The sequence below is a fragment of the Xenopus laevis genome, chromosome 3S (assembly GCF_017654675.1).
Source record: "Xenopus laevis strain J_2021 chromosome 3S, Xenopus_laevis_v10.1, whole genome shotgun sequence".
NCBI lineage: Eukaryota > Metazoa > Chordata > Amphibia > Anura > Pipidae > Xenopus > Xenopus laevis.
Genome location: NC_054376.1, coordinates 90858726 through 90878728, shown reverse-complemented (window position 1 = coordinate 90878728; position 20003 = coordinate 90858726). Strand labels below are relative to the sequence as shown.

General features: G+C 37.4%; 1 protein-coding gene across 1 annotated transcript; it reads left to right on the top strand.

Moving 5' to 3' along the window:
• The first annotated feature begins 3053 nt into the window (after positions 1–3053).
• metap2.S (methionyl aminopeptidase 2 S homeolog) lies at positions 3054–17256 on the top strand. The gene is given in 11 exon segments (NM_001091826.1): positions 3054–3273; positions 7880–7987; positions 10035–10097; positions 10752–10854; positions 11618–11779; positions 11919–12100; positions 12216–12310; positions 12432–12528; positions 13860–13963; positions 15622–15737; positions 16322–17256. Coding segments are annotated over 11 exon segments (1446 nt in total). The 5' UTR covers positions 3054–3110; the 3' UTR covers positions 16575–17256.
• The last annotated feature ends 2747 nt before the right edge of the window (positions 17257–20003 follow it).

The window sequence follows — 20003 nt, the reverse complement described above, 5'->3', positions numbered from 1 at the left end:
GTCATAACCTGCATGCTGCCGATTCTGTGTAATTGAATCATTGAGGATTGTTCCAAAAATGCCAGTGTTCAAAATATTAATAGCTTGTTCCAAATAATAGCAGTGGGGAGTTCAATTAGTGAGGTCATTAATTCTGTGAAAAAACAGGTGTCAATCATGGGGCCCTTATTTATGGAAGGAAGGCAGCAAATGTTGTGCATGTTGGTTATAGTGCATTTCTCTCTGAAAATCAGAGTAAAATGGGTCGATCCAGACATTGTTTAGACAAACAGCGTACTTTAATTAAACAGTTGGTTGGAGAGGGGAAATTATCTATAGAAGTTCAGAAAATGATAGGTTGCTCAGCTAAAATTATCTTCAAATAGCAACCAAAACCTGAAAGATGTTGAAGAAAATGGAAAAGGACCATTCGATTGGATAGAAGAATAGGCCAAATGGCAAACTCAGCCAATGATCAGCTCCAGGAGGATCAAAGAAGGTCTAGTTACCTGTGAGAACTGTTACATTTAGAAGATGCCTATGTGAAGCCAAGCTATCGGCAAGAATTCAAAGAGACCAACCGAAATTAAGTCGAAGGTTTTTTTTGGTCGAATAGGTGTGTTTTCGATTAGGTCGAATAGGTCCGTATTCGGCCGGATTCTAATCTAACGAATCGAAGGAATAGCGCATTCAATCAGATTTTTCTCCCAAAAAAAAAAATGTTGATTTTTCAAAGTCCACCAATTGACTCCAAATGGGTTCTAGGAGGTCCCCCACAGGCTAAAACAGCAATTCGGCAGGTTTTAGATTGCGAGATTGGTAGAATTTTGTAAGCGACAGTACGATGAATTTCGATATTCGAATTTTCAAATTTTAATCAAATTTGGACTATCCCCTAGTCACAGTACACCAAAAATAGATCAAAATTCACCTCGACCTTTGATAAATTTGCCCCTAAAAATGCTGTTTCTGAGGCAAAACCAAGACATGAAGAAGAATTGTGGAATGAAACAGGTGCCAGAAGTTGGTCGACTCCATACAACACAGATGTGCAGCAGTTCTCAGAAGCACTGTTTATACAACTAAATATTAATTCAGTGAAAAATCTTGAAACATTTTTCAGTTTCTACAGTGAATGTTTAAGTTTATAAAGAAGAATGCAGACACTGTTATTTTTGTAACAGACTAATATTCCCTTTTCTTCACTTTCTGTAAAGGAATAAGAAATCTGATACATTTTTCTTCATGTTTTGTTTTGGAATAGAATGTGCAGTGTCCCTAATGCATTTGCGTGTATGGAAATAAATTATTTCTTTGCAGTGTAAACAGTGTAATTTAGAAATAAAAACTACACCATAAAGATCATGACAGAATCTCTTTAATAACCAGGTAAACATAATATATTGTTGATTTGGGTGTGTAAAAATCATGAATTCGCCATGCCATAGAATATTTTCTAAACATCAAACATGGTTAAATTTGTTGTATTTATGGCGCAGTTATGATTCGCCATATTTTGTCCTAACTCTGTTAGCTTTTTAGGCATTTGAATGATACACTGGAGTAACTGTGGAACAAAATTTTACCATTGATATTTTGGTATAATACTCTTGCAACAATACATTTAACAAACATGCGCTATTGTCACAAATATATGTGTGACTCACTGACTTATGCAAGAGAGGATTTTCTCCTTTCTACAAGTGCCTTATTATTGTGCAAACCCTTTACCACTTCTTTCATTTTACTGAATAACTAAATAACAGATACTATGTTAAAATGTTGCTCTCCTGAAAAACAAATCTTTCAGAAATTACATAAGTCAATACATGCAGTCTTTGAGCACTTACCAACAGTCAGATATGATACAGTATTTTATAGAATAAGCTCCAGATGCAGAAAAGGGTAACAAATTAAATGCAACACAATAGTTTATTAACTATGTAAAATGTATATTTTGACCAATTATCCCATAATGAATTTTTGTCGTTTTGAGTGGGACAGTGCCGATTTTGACAGCTGAACCCGCAGTCTCGGGTTTGTTACTAAAATGTCCCAACTTTCCTTTGATCTCCTGCACTGAACAGCCAGTAAAAGATACAAAGTTTCTAACTTAATTGGCTTTTGGCAGAGAGCCCAGAATAGATACTTAGATACTTTTGTAACAATATAAGCTTGGGGAAACTGATTAACAGCTTAAAAGGCAATTCATCGTCATTAGCAAAATTGTAATTACACATAAAAACCACAGAAATGTGTTCAAACTTTCATAACCTGCTAAATTTTGTAAAATGGACATGGGAATCTGGGGGTCATACAAATGGGCATGGTCAAAACAATTTCATCACGCTGTGCATGGCAAATCTGTTTGTCCCTCTTTCTATTTCCAAGATGTTGGGAGAGAGGTGTGGGTGTGTAAATGTATGGCATTGCATTTTATTGACAATTTGGTCAAGAAGTACACCAAACATAACCTGGTGAAATTAAATAAAAAGAATATGGCAGGCAATCAATGAAAGGCAGGAACTTAGGTTTAAAGGAGAAGGAAAGCTACGGTGGCATTTTATTGCCAATAGATTAGCTGCATTAGTGCAAGCTAGAATGCTACATTTCTTCTGTAGAATGTTTTACCATAGTAAAAAGCTCTAGAAGCTCTCTGTTTGTTTAGGATAGCAGCTGCAGTGTTAGCTTGGTGTGACATCACTTCCTGCCTGAGTCTCTCCCTGCTCACTTATAGCTCTGGGCTCAGACTAAAGCAGAGAAGGGAGGGGGAGAGGAGCAAACTGAGCATGCTCACGCCTGTGCCCTGGAGGTTTAAGCTGAAGGCTGATACAGAAGCCCATGTGTACAAAATAGAAGGAATGAAACGTCTTTTCTGTTACTAGACTAGCGAGTTTCTCCGAAATTATGTGAATATTGTGAAAACTAGCTGCATTTCGTCTTGTGACAAAACGTTTCGTCAACCAAAACAAAACGCACTTGCAAAAGCCCCCCCTAATGAGTGATATGAACACACGCCACCGCATGTCATCCTGTACATATCCCGTCGTGCACTCCGCTGCTCCTCCCAGTACCAAGGAGAAGAGTCCTATGTCTGGCCTGCCGTTCCGAGGCCCTTTCTCTTTGGTAAGATGGCGGGTTTAGTGGTAAAGCTGCAGAGCCCCGAACAGGAGGAAGAGGATGGGGAAAAACACATGAACGGTGTGGTGGAGGAGAACGAAGCCGCCTTTCCGGGAGAGAATAGCGTGAGCAAGAAGAAGAGGAAAAAGAAAAAGAAGAACAACGCCAAAACAGGTAGAGAGTAGCAGAGACTATGCGCTTGGGGAGGGCAGGAGTTTTTGGGCAGTGCTCTGGGTCCGGCTGAGTGGAGTGTTCTCTTCCCGTACTCTTCCCTACACTCTATATACGTCAGCTTAGTTTGTACCGCGTTTATCAACATGGTCGCCATATCTGCCTGTCAGCTGACCTGAGAGTTATTTTCCACTCGCTCCTGTGGGCTTTTGCTTTCTTCCCCTTGCATATACAGCGCAGATATTCAAAGCGCGTTAATATGGGGGTTGTAATTGTAACACTAGCTTACTTTACGTATGGCTGACTAAATCGTGACTATCAAGTCATTGTCATTAGAACACTGTCTTTACGTTGGACGATTCAAAACTGAAGCTTTGAGTGCCCTTCTTAAAGGTCCCATCAATAAATGGAAGTGGTTTAAAGTAAATGTACTGTTGCCCTATTCTGGTAAATCTGGTGTGTTTGCTTCAGAAACACTAGTCTAGTTTATATTAATGTAAGTTTGCAGTAAATGGAGCGACTACACTAGTAGCTGTACCCAAAATGTGCTCCAGATCAGACCTATATTCCTCAGGGGTGAGCCCCTCACTACGTCATGGAGGCAGGGTGTAGTACAACTGTAACAGTCAAAATTGGGCACTAGTGATTCTTGAACACTTAACCATAGAACAGATTTATTGAAGCACAAGATGAACATGAACCACAGTGGATACGCATGTACTCACAAGTACCATTGGTCAGTATAAATCTGCAGGAATAATAGCATAAACAGCATCTACCAAGGGACACCCAGCTTTTCAGCCTTTCCCAAAAACAGAGCGAACTCTAATGCTTAGTCCCTACTTCTGAAAAAAATGGATCATAATCCCACTCACACTCCTCAGTGGAGCATCCGCTGCTCGGCTAAATAGCCTACGTATTATTCCTAGAGTGAGCTATTAAGAGTGAGCTAGCCTATCACTTACTAGACCTAACCTTGTCTAGGTTCCACTTGACCCTGTCTGTTTAGGTAAGGGGGCTTAAAAGGGAACTCCACAAAAGCTTTTTGAAAAGTAAACATAATTTCAAGCAACTTTGCAATATACATCAATTAAAAAAATATGCAGACTTTTCATGATTTTTAATGGTTTCTGACAGTTTCCTAAGCCTAGCTCCTGCTGATCTGACTGACTACTTTGCTGAGCTGGCTGACTACTGTTAATTTGTATCAACAGCCATCTATCCTCAGCCTGCATCCTCCAAACCCCACAATTCCCTGCACATGTGATTTCAATACGGAAAGGAACATCAATGCATTATGGGTTATGTAGTTCCTGCATGCTGTCTGTAAACTGTGGAGAAGTTGTTGCAATTTGTAACATCAGGGTTTAGTCCCTTCTTCCCTGCCAGGATATCAAATGATGCAGAAAGAGAAGAACTGTTAAACAGCTGGATTTCAGCATAGAAAATGGCATTTATTCATACTTTTTGAAGAAACCGGTAACTCTGATGGATATATTAGGGGTTTATGTGTTATGTGGACCTCTTTATCAAATTTTGTTTTGGAAGCCAGAGTTCCCCTTTAACTCTGAATTAGGTTAAGAATTAAAAAGATGTGATTTATATTTTTGAGCTTTGGCAGTGATAGAATGCCTTGTATGTTGTGTACTTAAAGCACCAGTAACTCCATAAATTGAAAGTGTTTTAAAGTAGTGAAAATATCATGTACTGTTGCCCTGCACTGGTAAAACTGATCTGTTGCTTCACAAACACTACTATAGTTCATATAAACAAGCTGCTGTGTCGCAATGGTGGAAATTGAAAAAAAGCTATATGGCACAGGTTAAATAGTGGATAACAGATAACCCCATAATGTTCTACATAGCTTATCTGCTATCTGCTGTGTAACCTGAGCCTTTTCTCCTTTGAATGGCTGCCCCAATGGCTACACAGCAGCTTGTTTATATAAACTATAGTAGTGTTTCTGAATCAAACACACCGGTTTTACCAGTGCAGGGCAACGGTACAGTATATTTTAATTACTTTAAAATACTTTCATTTTTTGAAGTTGCTGTTCCTTTAACTTCATTCAGTCAACATGGAAAATACATTGGTGTATTAAAGGAACAGTAACAACAAAAAAATAAAGCCTTTTGATGTAAAAAAAAAAAAAAAAAACCATATAATATACTGTTAGCATGCTCTGGTAAAAGCTGTGTGTTTCCTTCAAAAACACTACTATAGTTTATATAACAAGCTGCTGTGTAGCCATGGGGACAGGAATTCAAGCTGGAAAAAAGGAGAAAGGTACAGGTTAACACTTTATTTAATCGGAATGAATAGTTGCAGGTTGGAAGATTGTGACAAATGATCGTTTGTCGGTTATGAGGCTGAAATCTGCACATCTATGGCCAGATATAGTTTATATAAACTATAGTAGTATTTATGGAGCAAACACACCAGTTTTACCAGTGCAGAGGAGTTGGAGGTACCATAAACTGAGTCCAAGTCTGAGGATTTATGTACCAACTCCGCAGCCCTGGAAAATAATCAAATCAGATTTAAAGGAACACTTTAGTGTAAAATTAAAAACTGGCTAAATAGGCTGTGCAATGCATAGTTGCTAGGGTGATTTGGACCCTAGCAACCAGACTGCTGAAATTGCAATCTGGAGAGCTGATTCCAGTAACACCAAAAAAATAAAATCATTTTAAAGTAATTAACATATAAAATGCTGTTTGCATACAATAGTAAAAGTTGTGTGTTTGCTTCATAAACAAGCTGCTGTGTAGCCATGGGGTCAGCTGGAAAAAAAAATGAGAAAAGGCACAGGTTACATAGCACATAACACACAAACTGTGTCCAATACAATGGTGTTTTATCTATTCTGCTATGTAACCCGTGCCTTTTCTTCTTTTTTTTTCCAGCCTGAACAACTGCCCCCATGTCTACACAGCAGCTTGTTTATATAAACTATAGTAGTCTTTCTGAAGCAAACACGAGTTTTAACAGTAGAGAGTAACAGTACATTATATTTTAATTACTTTTATACACTTTCGCCGTTACTGTTCTTTTAAAAACAGAGGAGTCAGTCGAAGGATTTATGTACCGACTTCACATCCCTGTTGCCAGCAGAAGAGGAGATTTATCGTAGGAGACGAATATCCCCCATGCGCCATTGTCCTTTGTAGCTGCTTTGAAAAATGGTAGGGTTCTCCGATTAGAACAATCTTGGACAGAATGACAATAAAGAAACCATACAAATATAGCCTCTATAATATATCACTTTAGGGCAAAAAATACTCCACATATATAGACTCATACCTATGCAGCAGGTGCCTGACTAGAGAAGCCAAACAAAGCATCGGACCAGAAAAAGAACTTGCAAATATCTATTGAGCCATTGAGTATCTTGTGCCTCTCTCTTTTTACCCCTTGGCCCTGCTTTTTCTTCTTCTACGGCCTTTATCTTTGTCATGTTGTAAACAAATTTAATGACTAAAAACTTAAAAAAAAAAAAAAATGTCTAAATGGCACATCAACCAGTTAAAATTTTATTGACACTAATAGAAAGGTAAATAATTCAAAATGGGAAAGAAGCCCAATTAGACATTGGCATAGAATATCATTGTTAACGTTATTATACATTCTTATTTTAAAATAACCTTTGAACAGTGTCTCGCAAAGTTAACTTACCCTTTTTTTAGCAAAGGGGGTTGATCCACAACACATTTCAACTCCAATAAATTATGTATCCCTTTTAAACAGATTATACCACCAAATATTAACCTGTCTAATTATTTAGGCTTTACTTTCAGATTTTTAACTGAAACTTAAAATCAAACTGACAACTGACTGAAAATCAAACTAACATCACATTTTAGTACTGTTTTTTAACAGCAGGTGTTTCAGCTTTTGACCCATTTAGAGCAAGAAATTGAAAAAAAAAAAAAAACAAACCATACTTTTTACTTATTTTATAATTCAGAAATATGTATGTTCCATGAAAACCCTATTTATTGCCCTGCTGTTAAAAAACAGTCTATATTGCCCCTTTATGACCTGACATTTATTGTGTTTTACTCCTTTGGGCGATGGACAGTTCAATTTTTTCAAGGAAACTGCAAAAAAAATTTCATGGGATTGTCTCTTGAGCAAAATATGTGACCGTTGCAAAGTTTTATAGGTATTAAAGAAACCTCTTTTGTGTGGGCAATCATCCGGCAACATTTATTGAAGAGCATAATACAAAAACACAAACACTTTGGAATAACCATCATCCTCAGGTTAAAATGTTGCACCTGCATATATATCTGCATGAAAAAATGGTGTTTGTTTTGGGTGGCACAACCATCACCCCTGCTGAGTTTCACAGATGAAAAACATTGGACAAAACATTGTTTTATTTTACTTTGGTTTACAGATTCTTCATCCTTTACAAATTCACTGTTCTCTTTAGCAATCTTGAAGGACTTTTCGGTATGTATGTACCTTGACATGTCTCTACTCTGGTAGTATTAACCTTCCTGTATTTTTAATAGTCTTACCAGTAATGGCCGGTACCTGTAAACCTGTTAAGATGAGTTTCGCTGTACAGTACATATTTACCTAGTGCATTTTTATATTTTAGGACATGATGCTGAAAAAGACGGGGCTATAGCCAAAGCCACTGAAGAAATCGCAACACAACTGGAGAAGCAGACATTGGAAAATAAGGAAAAAGATGAAGATGAAGAAGGCAAGCACAATACATTGTCTTGTAACAACTGGCATGCTTATCTAAAGATGTTCTCTTTTGGCTAGGTACATTATTTCCAATGAGAGCTGTTTTTAGCATTTTTGAGGTGTTAGTATATTTATTTTTTTATTGTCGTACTTGCAGTGATTGTAGTCCTTTACTATTCATTAGTTCAGTGCTGTCCAACTGCTTCCATGAGGTGGGCGGTTTTATTTACTGTTCTATAGGATGAGAATCGGACCAGTCCCTGGATCAACTTGTACTATGAGCTATTTCCCATAACCCTGTATTCCCTCACTTGCTAAAAAGCAATCCAACCCCTTCTTAAAGCTATCTAGTGTATCAGCCTGTACAACTGATTCAGGGAGAGAATTCCACATCTTCACAGCTCTCACTGTAAAAAACCCCTTCCAAATATTTAGGCGGAACCTCTTTTCTTCTAATCAGAATGGGTGACCTTGTGTCAGCTGGAAAGAACTATTGGTAAATAAAGTATTAGAGAGATTATTATATGATCCGCTTATATATTTATACATAGTTATCATATCTCCCCTTAAGCGCCTCTTCTCCAGCGTGAACATACCCAATTTGGCCAGTCTTTCCTCATAGCTAAGACTTTCCATACCTTTTACCAGCTTAATTGCCCTTCTCTGTACCCTCTCTAATTCAATAATGTCCTGTTTGAGTGATGGAGACCAAAACTGGTCGGCATATTTTAGATGGGGCCTTACCAGTGCTCTATAAAGTGGAAGAATGACCCCTCCTCCCAAGAATGTATGTCCCTTTTAATACAGCTTAAGACATTATTTGCCCTTGATGCTGCTGACTGGCATTGCTTGCTACAGCCAAGCTTATTACCTACAAGGACTCCAATGTCCTTTTCCATAATGGATTTGCATAGTGCAGTCCCAGAAAGGGTTAAAGACTTTGAATCTTGTGGTGCTGGTATGTTCCAGCTCTTTGTACATTTTGATCAGGTTATCATAATAAAAAAATATAGCTTTTAGGCCTTATCAGTAGAAGTAAAGTACACCCCCCAGTAGGTAAAATTACACTAGTTTTACCCTGGGCTGGCATGCCTCTTTTAAAAAAACAAAACAAAAAAACAACCAAAAAAAACATGGCCTGCTATACTTTTTGCAAAGTTTGACACCACCTTGCCTTTGGCTCATGTATAGCCTAGCGTACTGCATGTATGCCGCGGGAAAAATTAAGTTTCTATCTGGTTTGTGTATTATATGTAACCTTAAGTTTGGCCATTTACCTATGGGGTGAAAGTGTAAATTATATAAACAGTGTGTTCCATTTATCAGAATATGCTGTTTATAACTTTGACTTCAACTTAAGTTAACCTGTGTATGTTGCTGTTTCTTTCCAAATGTCATCATTGACATATGTCCCTGTGGCTACTTCTTGCCTGACAATCCCACCGCGATGAAGTCGGAGAGTAATTGTCTGGCAGGCTGTTTTTTATCTCATGCTTTAATATGGTTGTGTAAATCCTTGGTGACTTATAATATCCTTAAATAGCACAGTGGGGCGGGGGGTGCTAGATAATATACTCCTAATATACAGATTATTATTATTGGATTTGTGGGCATATTCTCTGCACAAAATACATACTGTTTCTGTCAAACATATTTGCCAACAAAATATAGACTCGCCTTCTGCTTTGCTTATTGTAATCGTTACTCTTCTCCCTCTTCTATTTTGCTTCACCTAAAATGTTACTAAATCTATCACCTTAAACTCTTGCTATCCTGTAGTCTTTAGCTTTCCAAAACATTGTTTCCACACCTGTACCAATACACATTTCAAGACATTAGCAGAGCAGTCTGTTCTTTTGGATGTAGAAATCAGTCTAGGAACCAGGTAATCTTTGGTGGTAGCTTTAGGACCCAAGAATTGGATTGAATTATGACTGCATATTTGAAGAGGAGGTATTAATAAAAAGTAATTATAGGTACCCACTGCAAACATCACCTATTTAGGTCCCCTTCAGGATTTCCTGATATAACCTTGATTTGGGTCTGTCTATATATTGTAGATGGTGAAGGTGATGCTGATGGAGCAGCTGGGAAGAAGAAGAAAAAGAAGAAGAAGAAAGGCTGTATGTGGATTTACTTTTGCTTATCACAAAGCTCAATTGTTCATTTTATTTTTGTAAACTCTTGTTTTTATGTTGGTTTGAGAAACATGATAGATGTTGTACACTAGCTGTTTGCACCATCATGTAAGCCAAATAAGCCATACAAACCAAATACATACAATTTAGAATTACAGCTAGTTTGTATGTAATTTTAAGTAATCTCACATACTCAACTTTATTCATGGAATTCTACCTATTGTTTATCAATAGAAATTGCTTAGATTGGTCCAAGCTTGATATATATATATATATATATATATATATATCACATGTAGAAGTATTGTAGTATCTTAAGGCATCTATTTTCCATACTGACAAGCTCTTAGTATATAGTTCCTAGTTTGCCTAAGTTTATTTGTGTCATAAAATACTGACAATTGGGGAATCTATCGGCTAGAACAAGCTTATGGTATTGTGCTGGAGCAGTTAAATGACTAATAAGTTTGATAGCATGAATTTCTGTCCACTTTTTGTGAATTAATTTTTTTTAAGAAAGAAAATAGCCCTCTAAATTGCAGTGACAGTTAATTAAAATACTATCTACTGTTTTGCTCTGTTGTTCTGTAGTAAAACAGGTTTACTTTATTGTAAAGTGTGTTTTTTTTTCCTCTACAGCAAAATCACAAACCGATCCACCCTCTATTGCAATATCTGAACTCTATCCAAGTGGAATATTTCCAAAAGGACAGGAGTGCGAGTACCCTGCAACACAAGATGGGTAGGTATCTTTCAGCAGAAATGAATGTAACTTGTTCAAACCATGAATGAGAGAGCTTAATATATTGTACACACTGCACAGTTGCCTATATAGGAATGTTTAAAATATTTTTTTCTGCCTAGTCCTTCTGGCTGGCAAAGTTGCTTAACATTTGCATAGTTACATAGTTAAAATTGATAGACTTTGGTATTATTTCAACTCAAATTAAACCCTCTAAACAAACGTCAGGGCACAGAAATACAAATACTTATATACCAAGTGTATATAATTATATATAAAGTTGGATTTTTTTTTTTTTTTTTAAATCAATAACCAGTTCTAAGACCATTTCCAAATGGTCTTTATATATTTTTTCCTTATATTTATATTTTTGGTTCCACACTTTTTCTTACAACCAAGCAATGAACTAAATTAAAAACTGAGCAATAAATCACAGCAGGTCTGTATACAAAAAGAAGTATTAATAATGTAACCATATAATAAGATCCTCACAACATACTGGCAGTTAAAATTCCTTACTAGAAAGAAAAGGGGAAGAACAAAAAAGTGATTAAAAACAAAAATATAGTCTGTGTGTGTGTGTGTGTATCTATATATGTATCTATAGAAATCTATATATATCTATATATCTAAATATATATCTATATATATATATATTTGCATTAATTCTCCATATTTCTGAAAGCAGCTTTACAGTATTAACTGTTCACTTTAAATTCTGCAGTTGAGCAATTCAGTATCTTCAATTTATTTATTTTAACAGACGATCTGCAGCTTGGAGAGCAACAAGTGAAGAGAAAAAAGCTATGGATCAAGCTAGTGAGGAAATCTGGACTGATTTCAGACAAGCAGCTGAAGCTCACAGACAAGTGAGGAAATATGTGATGAGCTGGATTAAGCCTGGAATGACCATGATTGAAATATGGTAATGTTCAAGAACAGTAAACCGTGTCTGTGCTTGATGTCATCCTTGCATTAGTTGTTGCTATTTGTATTGCTATACATCTCTTTATTAGGATAAGCTTAACTTATAGAAGTGCAATTTATGACTTTCTCTGTTACAGTGAAAAACTTGAGGACTGTTCTCGCAAGCTGATTAAGGAAAATGGTCTTTATGCTGGACTTGCATTCCCCACAGGTTGTTCTCTAAATAACTGTGCAGCCCACTACACACCTAATGCAGGGGATCCAACAGTATTGCAATATGATGATGTCTGCAAAATTGACTTTGGAACCCATATTAATGGTATGCTGTCTCTAACATTATGACTAAATTACTTTCCTTTTCTGCCTCTTTCTTCAGTTTCATCTTCCTTTTTCTTACCACGTCTTTATTGTTTTATTTAATTGTGTTTTAACAGGCCGAATAATTGACTGTGCTTTTACAGTCACCTTCAATCCAAAATACGACAAGTTGCTGGAAGCTGTCAAGGATGCCACCAACACTGGAATAAGGGTATGCAAGAATTTTAATTGTGAACCTGGTTCTGGCTCAATAAAAACTGAGGATATTCTATCTCTATTCGTTTAAGGAAAGGAAGCAATGGCGGTTGCAATAAGTTTTGTATTTTTCTTAGTGTTCAGGTATAGATGTGCGTCTCTGTGATGTTGGTGAGGCAATTCAAGAGGTTATGGAGTCATATGAGGTTGAAATTGATGGCAAAACGTATCAAGGTATACTTTACACCCCACAAATAATGTTTTATCATTGAGACCTATTGCTGCTTCGTGCTGACCGTGGAATATGCTGTTCTGTAATATCAAAATAATTAAGTATAAATGGCAATATTTTCTCTTGTAAAAAATACTCAGAGCTTTGGACAGCCAGTAAGCAATGAGCAGATTGCATACAGAGTGAATCAGATCACACTATAACTAAATAGTGCTGCTAAAGATCGGTAGTCAGTCTGAATTAGACACCTTGTTCCAAACATCAGATGTGTTTGTCATATTGACAAATTGTTTGACTGACATCAGAGGGTCAGATTGAATTAAACCACAACGGGTCCAAAGCATTATTTGTTAAAACAATATCTATTCAAGGATATTATACGCTTGCCAAAAAATTACACATTTGTAAAGATCTATATACTAGAGTCGTTTTAACTCCCTTTACCCACAGTGTATGCATGATTTCATTGGCATTCTTCCTGTCAGAATGACGTGTAACGGAATGCCCATAGTTGTTTTTCGGATCTATTTAAAGCAATATTATCATTTGAGAATTAAAGGAGGGAAATGTTTTTTTACTTGGGGATGACGAGTTAGGCACCCCCAAGTGATCGCATGTACTTACCTGAAACCCCAGGCCGGTGCATCTATTAGGAGAAAACTGCACCGGCCTGGGATTCTTTCAGTAAGCACCATGGAGCGACTGGCTTCTGCTTTTTTCTCGCGACTGCTCATGCGCGAAAAGCCGAACTTCAACGAAAAAGTCTACTGTACATGCGTCTGGCCCAGGGAAATTTGAAGAAAGAAGCTGGAAGACCATCAGTCCATGGTGCTCCTTGGAAGAATCCAAGTTTTCTCCAGGGTTTCAGGTAAGTACATGCGATCACTTGGGGTGCCTAACTTTTGGCATCCCCAAGTAAAAAGACCTTTCCTTCTCATTTTAAGCTTTTATGCCTGCATTTAGTTTTCAAAAAAATATATATTCATAATTACAAAATCTCTTATACTTATTTAAATTTTGTATTTTTCTTACTTGAAGCAGCCTGCCAACACAGAAAAGCCATGGCACACAGTGTTTTCATAGCTGCCTCTTATCTTCTTCTATACATCATTTCTGATTAAAGGGAAAGCATAGTAGTTCACAGAATTTCAGAAAAAAAACTACATTAATGCTTATATTGATACCATTTTTTCACAGGCTTCATTAGGCAGATTTACAGATAATGTATGCACCTACTTTATGCCTATGTTAGGCAAGGATAATGTACCTAAAATGTTACTCAAATATTAAACAAAAGGATACCTATGTGAATATATCACTTTCCCTCTATTAGTGAAACCAATTCGAAATCTAAATGGCCATTCCATTGGACCATACAGAATTCATGCTGGTAAAACTGTGCCCATTGTGAAAGGTGGAGAAGCAACAAGAATGGAGGTATGTACAGTTGTCTGAAAATGTTTAATTTTGCAGTGAAAACAGGCTTGACATATGTATTTATAAGAAGGCAAAATTTTAAAAAAATTGCCTTTCTTAAGTTAGTTTTTACATGCAAGACTGCTGTGCAATTTTGTAAAACCTTTCCCCTTACTCAAAATATATAATGATGCAGAAAAAAAGAAAAACGTTTGAAAGCATTTTACCTCCTAAAATGTGATTTATATCAGAGCTGAAGGGAGAACTGACGGACTGACTGAACTCTGCAGTTGCAGGGAAAACTCCCACCTTTCAGAAAAACAATACCACTAGCTCTTGTGAACTGAACATACTTTTGCACACTGTAGAGAAAAACCACCAAAAATATTTCTCTAGTTACATACTACAATATACATATTATTGTGCCAGATACAGTAGTAAGTTACAGATTTCTAAAATAAGTATTTAGTCATCATTGGCACCTATATTTGTTGTTTCTATACAATCTATAGCATTTAAAGTTGTATATTGGAGGCAGGTAATTGCATGAAGGACCTTAAAACTGACTCAAGCTTTTTGTAATATAACCCCATAAAAGAATAACAGCCTTAAAATTAGTTAAACATGTTGTTATTTCATAAAAGGTTTTTTTTTTCCTCCATTGATTTAAACCAGCGACCTGCTTACAGTATTGGTGGCCTAGGGGAGCAGGGATGATACAAGCAGGGTGGGACAGAGTGTGACTGACATCTGCATGCTCAGTCGTCTCCCCTCAGTAGAGTTGCAGCTTTGTTAGAGATGGAAGGTGCTTTATGCTGAGGACTCTTGAACTTGATATTTGTAAAAGAGGAGGGGCTAGCACAGTTTTTACACTGATAAATAAATATTTGACCCGAAAGGCTTCCTTGTATTTTATATGTTCTCGTATTGTGAGAACTAAACCCTAAGGAGAACTAAACCCTAAGAATGTATATGGCTAAATATGCCATATTTTATGTACTGAACTTATTGCACCAGCCTAAAGTTTCAGCTTGTCAATAGCAGAAATGATCCAGGACTTCAAACTTGTCACAGGGGGTCACCATCTTGGAAATTGTCTGCGACACTCACATGCTCAGTGGACTCTGAGCAGCTGTTGAGAAGCTAAACTTAGGGGTCATCACAAACTATCAAGCAGAAAATGAGATTGGGCTGTAATACAAACTGATGCTACAAGGCTGATAATTAAATTCTGATGCTAATTGCACTGGTTTCTGTACTGCCAAGTAATTATTATCTGTATTAATTACTAATCAGCCTTATATTGTGACATTTCTATGTGTACAGTATATTGTGAGTGGGTCCCTAAGCTCAGTAAGTGACAGCAGCACAGAGCATGTGCAGTGAATCAGCAGAAAAGAAGATTTGGAGCTACTGGGGCATCTTTGGAGACAGATCTTTCCTGCTAAAGGCCTGTGGTTGCCTTGGGCTGGTACAGAAGCCCATTACATGATGAACAACATTTCTAGCTACTTCTTTAGTTAGGCTTTAGTTCTCCTTTTAAAGCATCCAGTAAGTGATTGTCATATGAGCTGCAACCAGCTGGAAGAGTTTCTCTTAATATATAATAAGCATAGGAATGGATTAGAGAGTCTTATTCTGTGTGATTATTTTTATTTTCCACTCTGGCCCGTATTTAGGAAGGAGAGGTGTATGCGATAGAAACATTTGGTAGCACTGGAAAAGGAGTAGTTCATGATGATATGGAGTGTTCCCACTATATGAAGAACTTTGATGTGGGACATGTGCCAATAAGGTAAGTTAGTTTGATGCCAAATCATATGACATACAAGACACAACTTGCATCTTTTTGCATACGATTACTTTTCTGTCACAAGAACATGTAGATATTCATGCATTTATGGACATACACACACACACACACACACACACACACCCACACCCACCCACACACACACCCCTGTAGTATCTGGTGTGTGTGTCATAGTATCCTGCTTTCCTTTCAATCTGTAGTATCGTGTGTGTGTGTATAAATTAATATTTATCTTTGGAAGTTCAGCTAATGTTTATGCACCATTTCTAAATAAGCCTCAATGAATGAGCTCAAGTTAAAAAAAAGAGGAAATATTTTCCCTTTAAATTATGAAGATGAGTCCATTAGGCGACACTCTGCTTGGAGCTTCTTGATTAATGGAAGTTTCAATTTAGGTCTTGTTGTAGTTGCTCTGACACCCAACATTTAGTAGCAATTATTTCCCTGTGTTAATAAGTTGGTAATTATAATGATAATGGTGTACAGCAGGGTTCATTAATATGTATATATAAAATCTCTAATTACTGTGCTGATAAAATCTTTTATTCTATTTCTTGCCTCTGCAGACTTCCTCGAGCAAAACACTTGCTGAATGTCATCAATGAGAAATTTGGTACCCTGGCATTCTGCCGTAGATGGCTGGACCGTCTTGGAGAGAGTAAATACCTGATGGCCCTGAAGAACCTGTGTGATTTGGGTATAGTCGACCCGTACCCGCCTCTCTGTGATATGAAGGGCTCATACACAGCACAGTTTGAGCACACAATATTACTGCGCCCAAACTGCAAAGAAGTTGTGAGCAGAGGAGATGACTATTAAACTTAATCCTGAATGCGTTGGTGTCTTTCTGAATACCGATTCGGCCGAGCAAAATGCACAAGATTAATTGGAGTATGTCTTCATAAAAAAAAAAGACATGATATTTTCCACATTTGGAATGGAAATAACCAGAATTACAAGACCTAGCTTTAATAACAGTCTGAGTTCACTTTCAGGCCTCTACAAGACAAGGGGCATTTGTTGAGCTGTCCTACTTACTTCCTATTGGTTTGGGAAACGCCTGATCCAGCTAATTTGTGTGTTTTTAAAGGTCCCAAATTTGAGGCTTTTGAAATATTTATATTTAGCTATTGCAACGGGTTTCTTTCTTTATTTCAGCTAATAAAAGTGTTACATTTTAGTGCCATGGAAATCATTTTGTACAAAAAAAGTCACATTCTCATACTACCAGCGCTCATAAACTGCTATAACAATTCCCGTTTGGAAAGCAGATTCTCTGGAAACACACTTTTTTTTTTGTATTGCTTAAACTGTAATGCAATATTTTTTTTTTATAGAAATGTGCTTTTTATTTTCAGCTCCTTTGGCTCTATCAGTTGTTTTATGAGGTAGTGAAGGGGCTAGGTCTCACAAATGATTTGCGTTGGATATTGTTAAAGGCATTTTGTCATGATTTTTTATGTTGTCGTTTCACTCAACAATATAAAATGTTATTCCTGAACCAGCAAGTGTATTTTTTTAAGTTGTAATATTGGTGTGTAGGCAGCAATCTCAGGTCATTTTGCCTGGTCATGTGCTTTCAGAAAGAGCCAGCACTTTAGGATGTGACAGGTTGTTGTTTCTCCTACTCTATGTAACTATGTGTCTCGGTGGGACCTGAATTTTACTATTGAGTGCTGTTCTTAGATCTACCAGGCAGATGTTATCTTGTGTTAATGTCCCCATAGACGCGACTATTCTTCTTTGGTGAACGACTGATTTCAGTGCAGTCTGACCAATCCGTCAAATTATCGTGGGATTCGAACGATCGTACATCTTACGATTTTTAGGCCGACATCTGTCAGAAAATTGCACTGGGGCCGATAAACATTTTTAAACCTGACCGATCAATCTATCTATGTTTGCAGGGCCAAGCAGGCAGCTACTCTTCAGTTTTGCTGGCAATATCGCCTGAAATGGTCTTTACAGTTGATGTACACAAAGTACATTTAAAGGATCATATTTTTGAGATAATCGTGGTCTCACGATAACGATTGGATCTTTTTCAAAATCTTTACATCTATGGCCAGCTTTAGGGAGCTGCTATCTGGTTGCCTTCCCAATGTTCTGTTGTTTGGCTGCTGGGGGGGAAAGGGAGGGGGAGATATCACTCCAACTTGTAGTACAGCAGTAAAGGGTGACTGAAGTTTATCAAAGCCCAACACACATGACTGGGGGCAGCTGGGAAACTGACTATGTCTAGCTCCATGTCAGATTTCAAAATTGAATATAAAAAAATCTGTTTGCTCTTTTGAGAAATGAATTTCAGTGCAGAATTCTGCTGTAGCAGCACTATTAACTTGTGTTTTGAAAAAAAAAAAAAAAAAATTTCCCAAGACAGTATCCCTTTAAACTCATAGATAGCAAATAATTTTCCACCAATAGAAACAAGTCCGCTAGAAAGTATGTACTGTCCTATACATTCTGGTTTCAATTGACCAATAGTTTCCACACTATGGGGCTGAGGAGCCTAAATCTGTGGCGAATGGCTCCTCCTCCCATACAAATGAATTTAGTTAGCATAACTTCATACATTGTTTTTTGGGAAACAGACTCTGACCTGATGTAGATCACGACAAACCATGTAATTAATTTGAATTAGTGTTTATATAAACAAACTCTTTGGCTGTATGTGCTGCCTGTCATCAGAACTACAGGTGGATTTGGCCTTTAAATTAGCTAAAAACCCTGTGGGATGGGAATACATACTATGGCAGGCAGAAAGGGGTTGTTCATTCTTATCCTTTTAGAAGCACAAAGGAATTATTGTTTTGAGTAGAAACAACTCCCTTACTCCAAAATGATTGTCTAATTCTGGGCTTTCAGATTAGAAGAGTCCATTATGCAGGGGGGGATGAGCCGAATAATCTAACTGGTGATCTAACTAGCATCACTTCTGTCTACAACTGTGGACTGGAAATTGAAAGTAGTCCCAGTTTTTCAGTTTCCCATGGAGATCAAACAAACAATTATTAAATTATGTTCAGCGTGAGCCATATTCATTGACAGTGTTAGACTGGCCCACAGGCATACCATGAAAACTCCTGGTGGGCCCAGGTGTCAGTGGGCCCTCATGCTGCTAAACACTTATTTTACCTATTTTACACTTATTTCATGGCCATTCCCTATTTCTATGAGAACAAAGAGGTTAAATAGATAGAATAATAGATTATAGTATGTAAAGAAAAGAGACTAGTGAGGAGAGGAAGAAAATTGTACTGAGGGTGAGGACCTCGTCTAAGGTTGGGTGGGTCCCTGATGTCCTAGTCCGACACTGTTCATTGAACTTATTATTGCTTACCATCTAAAAACCTTAACTGTTTAAGTTATGCCACTGGTTCAGTGAAGCTAGGTGCTTTAGCCTTGGGTATCTAGATCACACAAACTAATTTTAGAACTTTAGCAAAGTGGATTTGTTTAATGGAAGTCTCCTTACCAGGGAAGAGAACATAGTGGAGTTGGTGGCAAAGACTGGACAGGTTGTTAAAGCTGAACTAAAGCTTAGATGCCAACTCAACATACACAGTACACATGGGAAATAAATGTGACATAGCAATTAATACAGATAATTGCTACATGGCAGCTCAGCAACCAGTGCAGAGCTTGCTGAGTAATCAATGAAGACGTTTCACTACTCATCCAAGCAGCTTCTTCAGAAGATGAAGCTGCTCGGATGAGTAGTTAAACGTCTTCATTGATTACTCAGCAAGTCCATTTGTTATAGATTTACCTATACTAGATATACCATGACCTAGATGAATGAAAATCTTCATAGTCAGTGCAGAGCTGTGGTTCTCAACAGCTGCTCTGAGCCCACTGAGCATGTGAGTGTCACAGACACTTTCCAAGATGGTGACCTCCCTGTGACAAGTTTGAAGTCCTGGATCGTTGCTGCTATTCAGAAGCTGAATAGGCTGGTGCAATGAGTTCAGTATATAAAATATGGCATTCTTAGCCACATTTAATTTTAGGGTTTTGTTCTCCTTTAAGGACAGACACGCGGCACTGATTATCTGTCTGACGAAGGGGTTCGTCCCTGAAACATTACATCTGACGGATTAAAGTTGCAGGAGCTCTACCTCACTTTAAATTGCCTTTGTTGTGCTTGGTTAATTGTTGTCTGTGGAGCCATTGTGTTAAAAGTTACAGGGGCTTTAACTTGCCTTCGTAAGAGTAGACATACCATTGTAAATTCTGCAGACAGCTCAA